General features: G+C 39.5%; 1 protein-coding gene across 1 annotated transcript in view; it reads left to right on the plus strand.

The window, feature by feature from the left end:
- Positions 1-4,577, plus strand: part of LOC127663978 (zinc finger protein basonuclin-2-like) — a 100,008-nt gene extending 95,431 nt beyond the window's left edge. The window contains exon 4 of the mRNA XM_052155832.1: positions 3,903-4,577. Coding sequence (XP_052011792.1) covers positions 3,903-4,151 — 249 coding nt within the window. The 3' untranslated portion in view covers positions 4,152-4,577. The remainder of the gene's footprint in view (positions 1-3,902) is intronic.
- The last annotated feature ends 15,080 nt before the right edge of the window (positions 4,578-19,657 follow it).

Here is a 19,657-nt window from a genome sequence, read left to right on the forward strand (position 1 = left end):
GTAACTAGAAAGCAGGAGTGTAACTTTAATTTTTTAAAAACCTATTTTTAATGATGGTTCTTAAATGCTTTAACCTTCCTTTAACCCCATCACCTACCAGAGGTGATGGGAAGGAAACAATATTGGGGACATGGACCTGATTAGACATAGTTCTTTGGAGTACCTCCCATCTGTGTTGTCTGAAAATCAGCAGTTCAGTTCACAGGTCAGCAGCAGTAGCTCAATCCATTCCCAAACACCTCACAGATACATCAGCAGTCCGGTTTGGTAGAGACATGATAGCAAATATGAACCAGTGTCCGCAGCACTACCTAGCAGAGTCAGCCATGCCTCAGCCTCAGCTTGAGTCAGCAGGAGGGACCCTGAGGTAAGCCAGGGAAGGTCTCTGCTGTGCCTCTCTCAGGGAATCGAAGATCAGCAAAGATGCAAGACCTACAGGCATCGCGCATCTAGCTCTGTAAGCAAACCAAGGGCAGCCTCCTCACATGTCCTTCATGTGTCTTGTCTCAGCGTGTGTTGTCTCACCTCAGCGTGTGTCTAACTCAGCTGAAATCAGGCTGCTGCTCAGCCCAAGTCCACCGAAGCAGCAAGAAACTGCAGCACGCCCCCAGAAGTCCCTTGGTGCATTTCCCTCCATGGAATCCCAACAAGTGCAGCTCAGTTACACGGTGTAAAGCAGACTAACGTGTGCTTGTCTTTAGCAGAGAATCCTTTGACCTGTGTCTGCTTTAGCTTAATGTCCCTTCACGAGGGAGCCTTAGTCTTTCCCCTGTGTCCACTCCAGGAAAACACTTCTTCATGCCTTTGCCCCAGCAAAACGCCATCCAATACAATGGACTTTCCAGGGAACCCTTAATTTTCCACTTCAGAGGAGCCAAGGACTGCAACTTGAAACTCCTATGACACATGTATTTCAGTGCAGCTAGCCCGGACTGACTTCATGACTCCCTGCAACTGTCTGCACAGCATGCATATCAAAACCTGCCTTAGCCCAGAGAGAATACACAGTCCTTCTTAAAATTATTCAGGCCACTACCTTTGCATGCTGGCACATGCCTCTAATCCCAGCACTTGGGAGACTGAGGCAGGCAGATCTCTGAGTTTAAGATCAATAAAGTGAATTCAAGCATATCCTTAGGTACCCAAAGAAACCCTGGGGGTGGAGGGTAACAGGGCTCCTCCCAAGCTTTAGTTAAATTCTTGGTTTCTGTACAAAATATTCAAGAGAATAGGTGGTCCTTTCTCAGACCCCAGATATCTCATTCAATTGGTTTTTTGAAAGCAGTAGAAAAATCCTGTCTTAAAAACCAAACAAACAAACAAAAACAAATGAAACACACACACACACACACACACACACACACACACACACACACACGAGCGAGCGAGAGAGAGAGAGAGAGAGAGAGAGAGAGAGAGAGAGAGAGAACACTAATACACATTCTAAGCAGGAAAGCAGGTGAACTAACTGCAGATGTTGACCTCACCTTCCGCTCCTGCAAATCAAATCCCTGAGTCTCACATCCAGCGTTGCTATAGCACACTGACTACAGCCTCTTGTTCCCCGGTCCCGGACTCCAGTGGATACCATCTGTCTTCCTATATTAATCTCCCTGGTTCTCCAACTTGTTGCTTTGTTCCCTTGGCATACATTACCTAAGACACTGAATATTGAGGACAAAGAAAGTATATTAAAAGCTGCAAGGGGGAAAAGGCCAAGTAACATATAAAAGCAGACCTATAAGAATTACATGTTGCCAGGCAGTGGTGACACACGCCTTTAATCCCAGCACTTGGGAGGCAGAGGCAGGTGGATTTCTGAGTTCCAGGCCAGCCTGGTCTACATTGTGAGTTCCAGGACAGCCAGGGCTATACAGAGAAACTCCGTCTCCAAAAAACCAAAAAAAAACCAAATGGAATAGGAAAGCCCAGGGAATACCTTGTTCAATTTAGAAAGTGACTTAATTTGCTACACTTGCTATGATAAAACAGTGATGAAATCAACTTCTGGAGGACAGGTTACACTTCATGGTATACATCCAGTTACCAGTTAACCACTGAGAAATGTCAGGGACTACACTGAAGCAGGGCAGGAACCTGGACACAAGGAATGTAGCAGGAGCTGTGTAGGAGTGCAGCCTCCTGTCCTGCACCACATATCTCTCTGTCTCAATAATAGCTCCAGGGTGGCACCATCCTGGAGATCTCTGCCCTAATAATTCAGTTGTTAATCAAGCCAATATCCCATAGACTTCCCAATCTGGAGGCAGTTTATTTCACCTAAGATCCCTCTTCTCACCACCTTCTTCCCTTCGTAATTTTCCTATTGCTTTAATAAAACAGCTGGACTAAAACAACTTACAGAAGTAAATACTTACTTGGGAATTAGCTATCCAGACAGATTACAGTCCTTCAAAGTCATGACAGAGAAGCATAGCTGCAGGAAGGTAGGACAACCAACAGGAGGCAGAGAGCTGGTAGCTCTCAACTCAGGCAGCAAACACAAAGCACAGAAAGGACACTGCAAATCGCACCTGACTTCTGTCACCTTAAATTCTAACCAATGACAAACCTCCTATGGGGAAGCCAAGCCACTTAATCCACCCAAAAGTTTTCACAAAGATGGTGTCATAAATTATGATTTCTGGAATTAGTCAGTCGTCCCATTCAAACCATCAAAAGAAAACTCCACCTCCTCACACACCCTGCAAAGTATCACCAATTCAAGAAACCTGTGAGGTCATTAATTTGTTTTATTCAGTTAGTCTAGCATCATATCAGTTCTTAATCATTACATTGCTTAATAGATCCCCAATTCTTTGCAATATGTTTGAACAGACAGATACTTCACAGGTTCATATCTGTTTGGACTAACTGCTATTTTCCTCACGATTTTGGATTTCAATTTTTTATTGATTTCAATTTGGTAAACTATGTGAAATAATAGAGGATCTTGTTTATACCTTGTGGTATTACAGATGTCTATTTACAAATCATGATTGACAACTATGTTGATATATTTGGAGATGAGGACCATATCATTTGTGACAATAATAAAAAGAAGTCAAATGACTTAAAGATGTCAGTAAATACTGCTGATAAGTCAGCTGTTATAAAAAAAAATCCATAGATGGTCACAGTGGGAAACCTTAAATGCTAATACTGCAGAATTAAAGATTTCATCTACTGCTCCTCATGCAGAAGTCCCTACAGGTTAAGAGAATTTGAATAAGTTACCAAATAGATGGAAGGATGCCATCATTTCCTGATTTCATAAATTTGAAAATAACAGAGCAGCATTAGAGCATATCATGATACTAAAGCATTGGAAAAGTGTTTTAAACAACATTTAACTTGTGTATGATTATATGAATATATACATAGGTATACATACAGACACACATATGTACAAACTTACAAACATGTAGGTACAACAAAGGAATTTTTTTAGACCCTGTATGAATTCCAGAATATTATGTGCTACATTTCTTTCCTTTCTTTCCATGGTATATAATTCGTGTATGATATTCTGGATATGAAATTATTTTTAAAAAGTTTGCTTTAAATCAATTATTTTATTTACAAATCCATTCAACATGAGTTTAAACTATAAGCTTAAACTATGTGCCAACAAGCTGTGCTATCTTATACAAAAAATGATGTTTGAGAGATAATCTTGCCAAATAAGTAGCATTTGGTATATATATTAAGTTGCAACAGATTTACTACAAAATGTATGTGAAGAATCTTAATAGGCAATGCTTTCAAAATCAGATATAGTGTTAACTCAAGTAATTCTTTGTGTAGAGTTCAGAAGATATACTGATAACTTAGTCTTATTTGAAGTGGGGTGAATCTATAACTGAGAATGTTTAACTATGACATTTTTATATTTCCTTTAGCAGAGGACAATGAAACAACATCAACATACAACTTTCCACAATGGAAACTTCTTAATGACTGAAGAAGGTGCCTGTCATGCTATTTCAACATTCCGTTCTAGTTCCCACTTAACCATAGCAGAAGAGATTATTACAAGAAACAATTTCAGTTTTTTATTTAACTTCATTGTTACAAATAGTTTCACTCACTGTAATTATTTTATGTTATGTATTACACATATTCTTATCTATTTTAATGAATGTTATTAAGTTATGTTATTGCTTGGACTTCAGTGTGCCTGACTCTTGATTCTACACAGTATTTGGAAGATTGCATTTACAGTACTCCCTTCCACTTCTGTTAATCAGGCACCTGATTTCATGTGACAGGTCCTCTAGAATCACTTAATAAATTTTTTCTTCCAAACTACAAAAGAATGTCACTCTAAGTACTGCTCAATAAATGAAAGTTATTTGACCAAATTCTTCCAGATTCTTAACATAAAACTCTCCCCATATTCTGAACCAACAACTAAGGGATACACATGGTTCCAGCCAAAATATGTCAGAGGAGTTCCTTGTCGTGAATTAGTGGGAAGAGAGGCCCTCGGTTCTGTGAAGGCTCAGTAGATGCCCCAGTGTGGTGAAATCAGTGGGGGGTGGGGGTGGATGGGAGTAGGTCATGTGGAGGGATATATAATTGGAGCCAGGATGTGGGAGGAGGGTTTGGGGGTTTTTGGAGGTGGTATACCAGCAAAGATTTTAGCATTTGAAATGTAAATGAAGAATATATTCAATAAAAAATATTAACTATAAAAGCACTCTCCATGACTGAGTCAAAATTTATTAATACAATAAAATCAAACTCACTCCTGTGCATTGTAGCAACACTTTTTAAAAAATAATATTATCCTATTTCTGTGAAAAGGAACTCTAGAAAATTATTTACATTAGAAAAAATAGTTCATTATTTGAAGGCTCAAGTTATCATCATACAGTAGTTCTGATGTCAGGAGTTTACAGGTAGTGAAATTGTTCACCTAGTTGAGAAGCAGAGGAAAATGAATCCTCATATTCAGTAAGCTCTGTCCTTTTATACATACCAGGAACTATGACAGGAATAGTAGATCCCATTTGTACTGTTACTTTGACCATTTCAGTTACTTAAGTATAGACAGAATCTAATAACATTAAATATATCCTCAGAGTCATGCCCAGAATGCTTTCTCAGAGAAAGTTATAAATAAAATTCCAATAATGATCAGCATTAATTATCACACATAATAAATTAGAGGGAAATACAATTTTAAGAAAAAAAGAATTTTCAAAGTCCTTAGTGATCAGAGAGTGGCAAATCAAAATATCCCTGAGATTCTCCCTTACACCAATCAGAATATCTAAGATGAAAACTTCAGCTAACTACAAATGTTGGCAAGAATGTGCAGAAAGAGGAACACTCATCCATTGCCTTTGGGATTGCAAAGTGGTACAACCATTCTGGAAATCATTCTGGAGACTTCAGAAAAGCATAAGTAGATCTACCTGAAGACCCTACAATACCACTCTTGTGAATATACACAAAAGATGCCTCACTGTTGCATAGGGTTATGTCTTCCACTATGTTCATAGCAGCCTTGTTTGTGATAGCCAGAAGCTGGAAACAACCAAGATGTCCCGGATAGCAGAATGGAAACAATATGTGGTTCATTTACACAAAGGAATCTATTTAACTCTTTTGTCTTTCTTTCTTTTCTTCTTTTTTTTTAATTTATTGATATATTTATTTACATTTCAAATGATTTTCCCTTTTCTGGACCCCCACTCCCCGAAAGTCCCATCAGTCCCCCTCCCTCCCCCTGTTTTCCCACCCAACCCTTCCCACTTCCCTGTTCTGATTTTGTTCTATACTGCTTCACTGAGTCTTTCCAGAACAAGGGGCCACTCCTCCGTTCTTCTTCTTCTTCTTTTTTTTTTTTTTTGATAGAAAAATCTTTTTTTTTATTCGATATATTTTTATTTACATTTCAAATGATTTCCCCTTTTCTAGCCCCCCACTACCTGAAAGTCCCATAAACCCCCTTTTCTCCCCCTGTACTCCCACCCACCCCTTCCCACTTCCCCGATCTGGTTTTGCCGAATACTGCTTCACTGTGTCTTTCCAGAACAAGAGGCCACTCCTCCTTTCTTCTTGTACCTCATTTGATGTGTGGATTATGTTTTGGGTACTCCAGTTTTCTCGGTTAATATCCACTTATTAGTGAGTGCATACCATGATTCACCTTTTGAGTCTGGGTTACCTCACTTAGTATGATGTTTTCTAGCTCCATCCATTTGCCTAAGAATTTCATGAATTCATTGTTTCTAATGGCTGAATAGTAATCCATTGTGTAGATATACCACATTTTTTGCATCCACTCTTCTGTTGAGGGATACCTGGGTTCTTTCCAGCATCTGGCAATTATATATAGGGCTGCTATGAACATAGTAGAGCATGTATCCTTATTACATGGTGGGGAATCCTCTGGGGATCTATTTAACTCTTAAGCATGAGGACATCCTGAGTTTTCCAGGCAAATGGATGGAATTAGACAATATCCTGATGAGGTAACTCAGACACAAAAAGATATGCATGGTATGTAATCACTAATAAGTGGATATTAACCACAAATCAAAAGAAATAAAAGAAATACAGAATACCCAAGATACAGTCCATAGAACTCAAGAAGATAAACAAGGAGAAGCACCCAAGTGAGTATGATTCAGTACCATTAGGAATGAGAAGAAAGCAATCACAAGGGAGTAGGAAGGACCTGGGAGGGAAAGTGGACAGGTGGGGATTTGGGGAAAAGGAATTCTTATCTGTTATTGGGTGACAGAAAAGGAATGAAGCCTGAGGTCCAGAAGAAAAAATGGAAACAGGCAACCACCGGAGGTAGGAGGTTGGGAGGAACCTCCAGAATGTACCAGAGACATGGGAGGTAAGAGACTCTCAGGACTCAAAGTGAAGAAAATAATGTGGTTTGGAGAAAATCTTGAGACAGTTCCTCTTCCTCACCATTATGGATTGGAGTAAGCCTAAATGGAACCTGTGACTGTATTGTACATGAAAATATACCTACTATGGCTGGATCAGGAGAGGGCTATAGGAATCTCTTTGATTCCCTTTGGTGTTTCTTCCAGCATATAAAAACACAGTATAGATTCCAGGATGTACACTTAAGTGTCTTAGTCAGGGTTTCTATTCCTGCACAAACATCATGACCAAGAAGCAAGTTGGGGAGGAAAGGGTTTATTGAGCTTACACTTCCACATTGCAGTTCATCAATAAATGAAGTCAGGACTGGAACTCAAGCAGATCAATAAGCAGGAGCTGATGCAGAGGCCATGGAGGGATGTTTCTTACTGGCTTGCTTCCCCTGGCTTGTTCAGCCTGCTCTCTTATAGAAACCAAGAGCACCAGCCTAAAGGTAGTACCACCCACAAGGGACCCTCCCCACTTGATCTCTAATTGAGAAAATGCCCCACAGCTGGATCTCATGGAGATACTTTCCCAAATGAAGCTCCTTTCTCTATGATAACTCCTGGCTGTGTCAAGTTGACACACAAAACTAGCCAGTACACTTAGGAGACAGGAAGTTCAAAAAAGTGTGGTTTTATGACATGTGTTTCTTTAGCTTGACATAATCTCAGGTTCCTCCTTCCACTCATTCTCCTTCCTCAGGTCAATTAGTCAAGATTCACTATATTTTATAATATAATAGAAATGATTATGATAATATCAGTGTGTGTAGGAGACAATATTTCATATAATTCCACTCCTTTTATGATAAGTAATGAAAAATTGAGAAAGAAGCATTGCCTTATTTTGTTATTAGAATACACGAGTACATATTTTTGTTTCCTCTTCCACATAAAATTCTGAAGGTTAATGAGAGGATTTTAAGGCATCTCTGTCAGTGCTGAGCAAAACACAAAGGAAAATAGTTATATGATTCTATCCTACTCTAGTCAGAATGTCTAAGATTAGTTTAAAAAGACAGCAAATGATAGAAAGGATGATGGGAACAGCAAAAGACTCATTTGCTGTTGATTTGAGTGAACACTGGAAGAGTCCCTGTGAAATTCAGGGTGGAATTTTCACAAAAGAATGAAAATAGATATTCCAAAAGATCCAGGTATACCAATATTGGGCATATATGCAATTGACACTATATGTTACAACAGATATTTACTTATATAGGTTCACTTCTGTTCTATTTCTAATAACTAGAAATTGGAAGCAGCCTACATGTTTATCTCCTGAAGAACAGGTTGTAATAATATGTCACATTTAAACAATCCAACACTATTCATCCATTGAGAAAAGTGAAATTATGTTATTTGCAGGTAAAAGAGCAGCACTAGGAAAAACCTGAAGAAGGTTGTTATGATGTTGGCATGAAAATTGCTCAAGGCATCTTCTATGCTTCTGGTTTAGGCGGGATGGATACAGCCTAATTTACACTTACACTATGTGGACTTAGAGAAGTAGTCCTTCATGTTTTGATAAAACGATCCTCCTATATAAGCACATAGCACAGAGTCACTCATTATTGTGGTTAGTAGAAGCCAAGTGAAAAGCCACGTATACTAAATATATTACAAACATATTCCAAAAGGATTGAATGATATACAACTTTTAAGTGTGAATTTACCTTATTTATCTCTCTTTTAAAATATCTTTAATCTTTTACTGTCCAGTCTTTATCACCTTCCTGCTCCACCCTCCTACAGTTCCTCTTCCCATTCTTCCTCTGTCCACCACAGTCTCTAGGATGTTGTCCCCACCTCTACATCCCATCCAACTAAGTGTACTCACTCCCTGGGCCCTCATGTTTCTCAAGAGTCAGGTGTATTTTCATTCACCTAGGAAAGAGCAAGCAGTCCTCTGCTGTATATGTGTTAGGGTCTTCATATAAGCTAATATATACTACCAAGTTGGTGGTTAGGTGTCTGAGAGATCTCAGGGGTCCATATCAGTTGAAACTGCTGGTTTTCCTCTGGTGTCATCTTCCTCCTCAGCTTCTTCCAGTCTTTCCCTAATTCAAACACAGGAGTCCCCAGCTTCTGTGCATTGGTTTGGTCTAAGTATCTGCATCTGACTCCTTAAGCTGCTTGTTGGTCCTTTCAGAGGCCAGCAATGCTAGGTTCCTGTCTGTAAGCACACCATGGCATCTGAAATAGTGTCTGGTTTTGGAGCATGCCCCTGAGCTAGATCCCATTTTGGGCCAGTTACTGGACCTTCTTTCCAGAACTTTCCAGTAACTTCTGGAAAAATTTGGGTCATTATTTTTCAGACAGGAACAATTTTGGGTCAGAATTTTTTACTATGGGATGCTTTCCCTGTCTCTTCACTGGATCCCCTGTCTTTCTCCTGGAAGCGAACTCTACAACTTCCCTCTCCCCTCTGTTATATATTACATTTAAGATTCCTCCATATGAGTCCTGGGGGTTTCTTAGCCCACAGGTCTCTGTTACATTCTAGAAGGTCCACCCACCTCTTACCTTCCAAGGTTGATTGTTTGCATTCCTTCTTCTGGACCAAAGAGCCTCACTCCTGCTTCCCCATCTGCCCAACAAATAGTTAATCATGTTCCCTTTTCCCTCCCTGGATTCTCTCCCTCCTAGAAGTCTCCCAAGTCTCGCCTTCCCCATGATTGCTTTCTTCTCTCTTCCAAGTGTGACTGAGGATCTCACTTGAGCCCCTCATCTTGCTTATCTTCTTGAGTTCTGTGGATTGCAGAATCCTGGGTATTCTGTACATTTTGGCTAATATCAACTTATTAGTGAGTTCCTACCATGCATGTCCTTTTGGGTCTGAGTTACCTACTTCAGGACAATATTTTCTATACCTATTTTCCATACCTTTGCCTGAAAATCCATAATGTCCTCATTCTTAATAGCAGAATTGTATTCCATTGTGGAAAAGAATCACATTTTCTGAATTCATTCTTCCAATATGGTACATCTGGGGAAATTACCACTTCTATGAAAATAGTGGAGTATGTACCCCTATAGCATGGTGGGGCATCTTTTGGGTATATACCCAAGAGTGGTACAGCTGAATCTCCTTTTAGATCTATTTCCCGTTTTTTTGAGAAAGCTCCAGATTGATTTCCAGAGTGGTTGTACCATTTTCCAATCCTTCCAGCAATAGAGGAGTGTTCCTCTTTCTCTACCTCCTCCCCAACATGTGCTCTCACCTGAGTTTTTGATCCGGGCCTTTCAGATTGGTGTATGGTGGAATCTCAGGATCACTTTGATTCACTTTTCCCTGATCACTAAGGATTTTGAACATTTCTTCAAGTGCTTCTCAACTATTTGAGATTTCTCTGTTGTGAGATCTCTGTTTAGTTCTATACCCTGTTTTTGATTGAGTTGAATGGGAAATTAGCTTCTTGAGTTCTTATTTATTTTGGATAGTTGAGTTAGTGAAGATTTTTTTTCCAATCTGCTGGTTGTTGGTATGTCTATTAACCATGTCCTTTGCATTCCAGAAACTTTTCAGTTTCATGAGGTCCCATTTATCAATTCTTGATCTTAGATCCTCAGCTACTGGAGTGCTATTTAGGAAATTTTATCACATGCCAATGAGTTTGATGTTCTTTCCCACTTTCTCGTCTATTATATTCAGTGTATTGGGTTTTATGCTGAGATCCTTGATTCATTTGGATTTAAGTTTTTTGCAAGCTCACAAGGTTCTTTTATCTCCGTAATGATTGCCAGTTATTCTAGGACCATTTCTTGAAGATGCTTTCCTTTGTTCATTGTATAATTTGGATTCATTGTCAAAGAGCAAGCATCCATAATTGTATGATTATATTTCTGAGTTTTCAATACTATTCCAATGATGGACAAGTCTGTCCATGTGCAAATAGTGTACAGTTTTTATAAATATTGCTCTGTAGTATAGCTTGAGGTCAGGGATGGTGATTCCCACAAATGTTCTTTTATTTTTAATAATAAATTTCTATTTCCTGTTTTTTTTGGGGGGGTCAGGTCAGACATCAATGAGAGGAGAGGCCCTTGGACCTGTGAATGCTCATTGCCCCAGATTAGAGGAATGCAAGGACAGGGAAGCAGGAGTGTGTGCATTGGTGAGCAGCAGGAGGGGATGGGATAGGTGGTTTTTGAGGGGAAATGAGAAAGGGGAATATCATTTGTAATGTAAATAAAGAAATTATCTAATAAGAAAATGAAAAAAGAAATGATAAATAACACTAAAAATTTATTAAGAATATGTAATGCAATGCAAAACAAAGTATAAATATATTAAAGGTAATAAACATATATACTGAAGCCTTCAAGCCAAATATGACTATTTCAAATGGCTATAGAAAGGAATTTCCCTAGTTGAAATTCCCTCCTTACTAGACATATTTAAGTTTAAATCATTTAGACAAACGAAACAGCCAAATTTATCCCCTGTCAAAATGACACACGGATATCATTCCATAAATCCATGCTTATCCTCTTTTGTTCATTCCTTATTCCATAGTAATATCATTTGTTTTGAAGATTATATGTAAGTACACTGTATCTGTCTTCAGACACTCTAGAAGCAGGTGTCAGATCTCCTTATGATTCAAAGAAAAAAAGTGATATTACCCATATTCATTTAAATAAGTTACCCAAATTCATTTAAAGAAGACTTTGAAGTCTGTTATATAAAACAAAAGTAATTAACATTTACATTTTTATTACTAAAACTATTGAAAGGTTAAACAAAGTGAACAACATCAAATGAAGAACTTCACAGCAATAAGGGGCACTGGGGTCACCACCATGACATGGGGAGTTTGGGAGGGCCTTGAAGGGAGCAGACACTCCCATGGCTCTGGAGTTCAGGTGTCCTTTTAAGATAGGAGCTGTTTTCCACCTTGGTTTTTCATTAGAAATGTGTTGCGACCTTTTTCAGAAAAGGGGTTGATAAATCTACAAACACTTCAGTCATTCAGAAAGAATACTGGTCAGAGAAAGTTTCTGTGATGAGCAACCAAACACTTCAGGGCCTTCTGTTTCCTGGAGAAATGCCAGGACATGAAACATCCCTCTACATGTGACAATGACAAAAACATTAAATTAGATGTCATTGTAACTTACACAGTCATGGACGCTGACTTAAAACAGGTGGACAGGCTCAGGGTGCTGCGACACTCATGAGCTATAGATACAGTTAGTTCTCCTTCATTCCACTATGTTGAAAGACAATACCAACACCGCCTGGAGAGCTGTCTGGACAGTTCCTAAACTCATGTACATACAGAACTCATCTACCAAAGGCAGAGGCACCTTACAGGGATCAAGTAGCATACAATGTATGACCATGTAATAGTTAGGTTTTATAAGACTCAAAGATCTGACCACAAAAACATTATTTTATCTGTTTAATATTTCAACCTTGTCAACATTTAGTAAAGTTAAACGCCAACAGGACCAAAAGAGGCACACTGCTCCACTGCTGGTGGGAGTGTAAGATGGTACAACCACTCTGGAAATCGGTCTGGCGATTTCTCAGAAAACTGGGCATGACACTTCCAGACGACCCTGCTATACCACTCCTGGGCATCTACCCAGAGGATTCCCCTGCATTCAATAAGGACACAGGCTTCACTATGTTCATTGCAGCCTTATTTATAATATCCAGAAGCTGGAAAGAACCCAGATGTCCCTCAATAGAGGAATGGATACAAAAAACGTGGTACATTTACACAATGGAATACTACTCAGCAATTAAAAACAATGAATTCTCGAAATTTGTAGGCAAATGGTTAGATCTGGAAAATATCATCCTAAGTGAGGTAAACAAATCACAAAAGAATACACATGGAATGCAATCTCTGAAAAGTGGATATTAATTAACCCAGAAGCTCTGAATACCCAAGGCACAATTAGCATAACAAATGACTCCCATGAAGAAGTAAGGAGAGGGTCCTGATCCTGGAAAGGATTGATCTAGCATTGGAGGGGAGGATCAGGACAGAGAAAAAGGAGAGAGGTGATTGGAGAATGAGTGGATAGAAGAAGGTTTATGGGACATATGGGGAGGGGGGAACTGGGAAAGGGGAAATCATTTGGAATGTAAACAAAGAATATAGAAAATAAAAATATATAATTAAATAAAAACGCCAATTATTAAAAGGCAAATACAACACCTAATTCATACCTCACAACAATATTCTCAGGCTGCCAAAACAATGCCATTTACCTGTTCTCACACTTACTGTATTGCCTGAGCTTCCAAAATTTTAACTAAAACTACCTTTTTTTGCGATCACCTGTGTATAGGACACCTGCTCCTGAGGCATAAAAGCAGTGCCTAAGATCTGTTTTCAGGGAAGCTACAAAATCGCCATTCCAAGTCTTCTTGTTTGAGCAAAATAATTTCCTTCACACACAATGACTGGAAAAGAAGTTAGGTGACAGTTACTGCCATTTAGTGACACATTTCTCAGTATTTTGTATGTGGGAAATGCATCTGAACTGCAGAGCCAACTCTGCACAAAGGCCTTACTTTGTGGAATTTGCACTTTGGTGGAAAGTTTAAACAACCAATAAAACATTTCCTTTTCTCTGTGTGGTCATCAATCCAGCATGCAGTATAAAACCACAACAAAAGCCAAAGTGCAATCTTAAACTTTCTGTGTCTTCATTCTTGGTTTCGTTGCTTAAGTACAGACAGGCCATGGGATCATTTGCTCTGGGTTGCCATTCCACATTTGATCCTGCTAAACTGCCCAACAAGCAGCCCAGGCAGACCTGGGCACACTCTCCATGGATGGTCAGACTCACATGATTAGTTCTACCCAACCACAATTATAGTTCTCTGGGAAACAAGGTTGATTGCTAGAATTCCCCCTGAAACTGATACAAAGAAACTAACCACCAAGTTTATTTTCCATTTTAAGTCTTCTCTATTCAACCAGTTCTGATCTAAAACAATCACTATACAAGGCTGGTATCATACTTGTTATTTTGTTTCTTTCTGACTACCTACCAGGCTTACTCTCAAGCAGGATAAGTACAAAACTTTGTTACAAAACATGGAAAAGAAGGCTGCAAAATTGTCTCTCCACAAATGGGTAGTTTGAGTACAGTATAAATATAAGGACAGAGAAAAAGGAGGGAGGTGATTGGAGAAGGGATGGAGAGAAGAAGGTTTATGGGACATATGGGGAGGGGGGATCCCGGAAAGGGGAAATCATTTGGAATGTAAACAAAGAATGTAGAAAATAAAAATATTAAAAAAACTATAAATATAAGAACACTGTCTCATTTCTACAAAACATGAGCAGAAAAGTACAAAAAAATCCAGATTTTGTAAATTGTATTGCAGAAATGTTTGTTTGAATGCTGGTGATTTAGAGCAAATTTTCTTCCTTTTCCTTACAAGAGTGAGAGACAGACTGAGAGAGAGAGAGACAGAGACAGAGACAGAGAGACAGAGATACACATACAGAGAGACACAGAAAAAGTTCTAAACAAGGAAAGATACCAAACAGATTTCCAATCAGAAAAGTAAATTAATATACTTCCATCAGAAACAGCCCCCCCCCCCCCCCATTAAACAGCCCAGAGACCCTGTTTATTTGTGGAGAGGAACATAGATTCCATTCCTGAAGAGGCTTTCATAGAAGCCTGAAGGTGATGGATGTCACAGGGTGCCTCAGCCAAAGACCGGCAAGGGTTCGAGGATGCTCCCGGGCCTCTCTGCCAAGGGGATTCTGTTCAGCTCGCCCATCTCTTCCTGCCAGCCTGGGATCTTCTTGGTTGTCATGTGTGGATGAGCATGCTTTGTCATGTGGTCACACTGTATGTAGTGCCAGTCACACAGAGGACACACCAGCTTCTTCCCTCCAATGTGAGTTCTGTGGTGGCGAGACAGCTCATCTGACCTTGCAAACTTGTTGTCCCAGTCATCACATCACAGATGCGGATAAAAGATAAGTGTGTGGGCAAAGATGATCTTAAAGGTGGGAAATTTTGAAGTAGGTCTTCTGTCATGCTGTACAGCAGTGGTGATGTAACCAGAATCAAAGACAGGTGTGAGGGCTCTAATCTGGGACCTCTGTCCCCAAGAACTCATGTAAACAAGAGCTTCTATAGCATCAATCTCGATGTGCTCCAGGATGCTGCATGTGGGACTTTCTCTGTTATGCTGCTTCCTCTCCAGGATGACTCACTAATGTTCATGAGGTCAGCTGCATGTGCATCACCCTGGAATGGTGGAGTCTGGCTATTGCCTGGGGCCATACAGCCTGTAGGCAGCAGTGCTGGAAAACAGGAGCTCTGCCTGGCGCTGAAGCTGCACATGTGCAGGCAGCAGTGTCATCTGTTCCCAGCATGCACCTCTGCTCTCCTTGACATGCAGCTATTCCCACCGCCACCAGCCCAGGAGTCATCAGTGTCAAAAATTTTTAATGAAAACATTATGAAAATATCTATTCCTGTGTCTTTGTACTGCACTAAAATAGTTTTTCTTGTTTCATTTCCCCTCTTTAATTCCCTTTGATAAAATTAGTTGAAATCAGTAAAATCATCTTTCCAATTTTTACTTTTTGAACTCATAATTTCTAATCGTGTCTTGGGGTAATATGAAAGAATAATATTTATTGGACAATGCTTTACAGTTCTTTGTTTTGGTAGAGTAGAGTAAGAAATGAGTCTGTATTATTGTAGAAGCCACTAAGCTATGACATTCTCTCTCCTGGATGTTACCGACACCGAATACCTTCTAAGAAGAAAATAGTGGACTTACAGTAAAAGAAAATATTTTCTGTCCTCTCACTACCAAAGCCTTGTAGTCTTTTTCTCCTCCTGTCAGACACATGGAACTTGAGAAGGAACTACTGGATTGATGTATAAGCTTACAAACTTTGAGTAATAAACAGACCTATAAATTAGATACCTAAACTGCTGTATTCTTTTCATTGTGGAGGGGGGAACCATTAAACATAGGATTTTATATAAGAAGCAAACATTTATACAGTTTTATTATGTACAGAACATGATTCAACCGGCTTTATTTAATGATGCTTTTGTTCTTCTTTTTTAATACTTTCTATATTTACATTTCTAATGAATCCACTTTCAATGTCTCCTCTTCTTTTTTTTGGGGGGGGGGGCGGGGTGGATTTGGATGTTTTCAAGACAGGGTTTCTCTGTGTAGCCCTTGCTGTCCTGGAACTCACTCTTTAGACCAGGCTGGCCTCGAACTCATAAATCTGCCTGCCTCTGCCTCCCAGAGTGCTGGGATTACAGGCGTGCACCACCACCACCCGGCTAATGTTTCCTCTTCTTAAACTCCCTGTCCCATCCCCCTGTCCCTGCCTGTATGATGGTGCTCCCCCTTCACCTACTATCAATCGTACAAAATGGCAACCAACAGATTATGAAAATCTTTACCAATCCTACATCTGATAGAGGGCTAATATCCAATATATACAAAGAATTCAAGAACTTAGAATCCAGTGAACAATGTAACCCTATTAAAAATGAGGCACAGAGCCAAACAAAGAATTCTCACCTGAGGTAACACTGAATTGCTAAAAGGCATCTAAAGAAATGCTCAAAATACTTAGTCATGAAGGAAATGCAAATCAAAACATTCCTGAGATTCCAACAAAATCTATAAGAATGGCTAAGATCAAAACTCAGGTGACAGCAGATGCTGACAAGGATGTGGAGAAAGAGGAACATTCCTCCATTGCTGCTGGGGTTGCAAGCCAGTACAAGCACTCTGGAAATCATTTTGGAAATTCTTTTAAAAAATTGGACAAAATACTACCTAAGGACCCAGCAATACTACTCCTAGGCAAATACCAAGATGATGTTCAAACGTGTGATAAGGTCGCATGCTCCAATATGTTTATAACAGCCTTATTTATGAGAGCCAGAAGCTGGAAAGAATCCATTTCACCTTCAACAGAGGAGTGCATGCAGAAAATGTGGTCCATTTACACAACGGAGCACTAGGCAACTACTAAAAACAGTGAATTTATGAAAGGCAATCCAGAGACTGTCCCATCTGGGGATTCATCCCATATATACTTTCCAAACCCAGACACTATTGTGGATGTCAAAAAAGCTTGCTGACAGGAGTCTGATATAACTGTCTCCTGAGAGACTCTGCCAGTGACTGACAAATACAGAAGTGATGCTCACAGCCAACCAATGAACTAAGTACAGGATCTGCAATGGAGGATATACAGAAAGGACCCAAGGAGCTGATGGGGTTTACAACCCCCTAGAAGGAAAAACGATATGAATCAATCAGTAACCCCAGAGATCCAAGGGAATAAATCACCAACCAACAAGTTCAGAAGGAACTGAAAGGAGCCCAGGGCTCCAGAAGCATACATAGCAGAGGATGGCCTTGTCAGACATCAGTGAGAAGAGAGGCCCTTGGTCCTGTGAAAGCTTGATGCCCCACTGTAGGGAATTCCAGGACAGGGAAGATATGGTTGGTAGATTGGTGAGCAGGGTGTGGTGGATGGGATAAAGTATTTTTGAAGAGGAAATTAGGAAAGTGGACAATATTTTTTATTTGATATCTTATTTATTTACATTTTAAATGACTTCCCCTTTCCTGGATTCCCCCTCCCCAAAGGTCCCATAAGCCCTCTTCCCTCCCCCTGCCCCCCAATCCACCTCTTCCTGCTTCCCTGACCTAGTATTCCACTACATTGCTGCACTGAGTCTTTCCAGGACCAGGGGCCTCTCCTTCCCTCTACTTGGGCTTCATTTGATATGTGAATTGTGATATGTGTCTTGGTTATTCCAGACTTCTAGGCTAATATCCACTTATCAGAGAGTGCACACTATGAGTGTTCTTCTGTGATTGGGTAACCTCACTTAGGATGATATTCTGCAGCTTCATCTAATAATTCTTCCGTTTGTCTAAGAATTTCATGAATTCATTGTTTTTAATGGCTGAATAGTACTCCATTGTGTATATATACCACATTTTGTGTATCCATTCCTCCTTTGAGGGACATCTGGGTTTTTTCCAGCTTCTGGCTATTATAAATAGGGCTGCTATGAACATAGCGGAGAATGTATCCTTATTACATGCATTGGAATCCTTTGGGTTTACATTTGGAAAGTAAATGAAGGAAAGATCTAATAAAAAGAAATAAAAAGCATAAAATATAAAATAAATACATAAATTGTATGAAAGAAACAAGAAGAGTTGAAAATAAATGAATTAAACTAATCAGGAGACGGTGTAAAAAAAGAACTATATAGAAGTTGCACCGAGAATACTCAGTTACACACTGCTTCCAGGTGCAAAAATCAGCAAAAAAAAATAATGGCCAATGGCCTGGGATCAATTAATAGGTACATAACAGTGGGTATACAAGAGAAATGGAATCTCTCTCATCTACAGTCAGGTGTGAGTGGAATACATATCTTAATGTGATTCAGTGTAATATCCAATGTGTAGTATCAAAATAAAAGTAGAACTTTATGAGCGTGCAATTAATCTAAACTGGAGACTGTAAAAGAATCTGAGATTCAACTATGTTCATAATTCTACCCTTTTGTTTTTGGGTGCTGCACAATTCTTGGTACTATGTTTCTGTGAGGCATCTGGTATTACTTTTTTGCCCAGGATGGCTTTAGCTTTCAGGGTATTTTGGGTTCAATAGGTATTTTACAATTATTTCTGTAGATCTGTGAAAAATATTTGTACTGTGTTGATGATCAGTGGAGATATAGAAAGACGATCTATAAGGTAGTTATTGAAGAAACTAGCAATAAAAATGAAATCTAGTCTAGGTATACAACTTCTCCATCTCTAGTGGAAGGACTTTAAGTCAGCTTTGCACACACATAATTGCACATACATATTTATTGTTGCCATGTTTAAGAGAGTCAGGTAAAAGAATGAGCATAGTCGACCATCATATGAAGAACGTTGAAATAAAATGTGCACTTGTACTTAAAAAAATCTCATTTAAACATCTTAGTGTTAACTTTGAGGATATCTTGTCCCCACCTGAGAAAAGTATAGCAACTATGGATCACTAAGATGAAAATGGTCTTTAGGCATGTCTGTGAGGGGTTGTTAATTGATGAAGGAGGACCCATGCAACTGTGGACATTGTCCACCATTCCTTGAAAGGAGGTCCGGGGCAACTAAGCATGAGCTTGGGAGTCAGCCAGAAAAAACTCTGGAAATTAATCTGGCAATTCCTCAGAAAACTGGGCATGACACTTGTAGAGGACCCTGCTATACAACTCCTGGGCATCTACCCAGAGGATTGCCCTGCATTCAAGAAGGACACATGCCTCACTATGTTCATTGCAGCTTTATTTATAATAGCCAGAAGCTGGAAAGAACCCAGATGTCCCTCAATAGAGGAATGGATACAGAAATTGTGGTATATTTACACAATGGAATACTACTCAGCAATTAAAACCAATGAATTCACAAAATTTGTAGGCAAATGGTTGGATCTGGAAAATATCATCCTAAGTGAGGTGACCAAATCACAAAAGAATAAACATGGAATGCAATCTCTGAAAAGTGCATATTAATTAGCCCAGAAGCTCTGAATACCCAAGGCACAATTAGCATAACAAATGACTCCCATGAAGAAGTAAGGAGAGGGTCCTGATCCTGGAAAGGATTGACCCAGCATTGGAGGGGAGGATCAGGACAGAGAAAAAGGAGGGAGGTGATTGGAGAATGAGTGGATAGAAGAAGGTTTATGGGACATATGGGGAGGGGG

This window comes from Apodemus sylvaticus, chromosome 13 (genome assembly GCF_947179515.1).
Source record: "Apodemus sylvaticus chromosome 13, mApoSyl1.1, whole genome shotgun sequence".
NCBI classification, from domain to species: Eukaryota; Metazoa; Chordata; class Mammalia; order Rodentia; family Muridae; genus Apodemus; species Apodemus sylvaticus.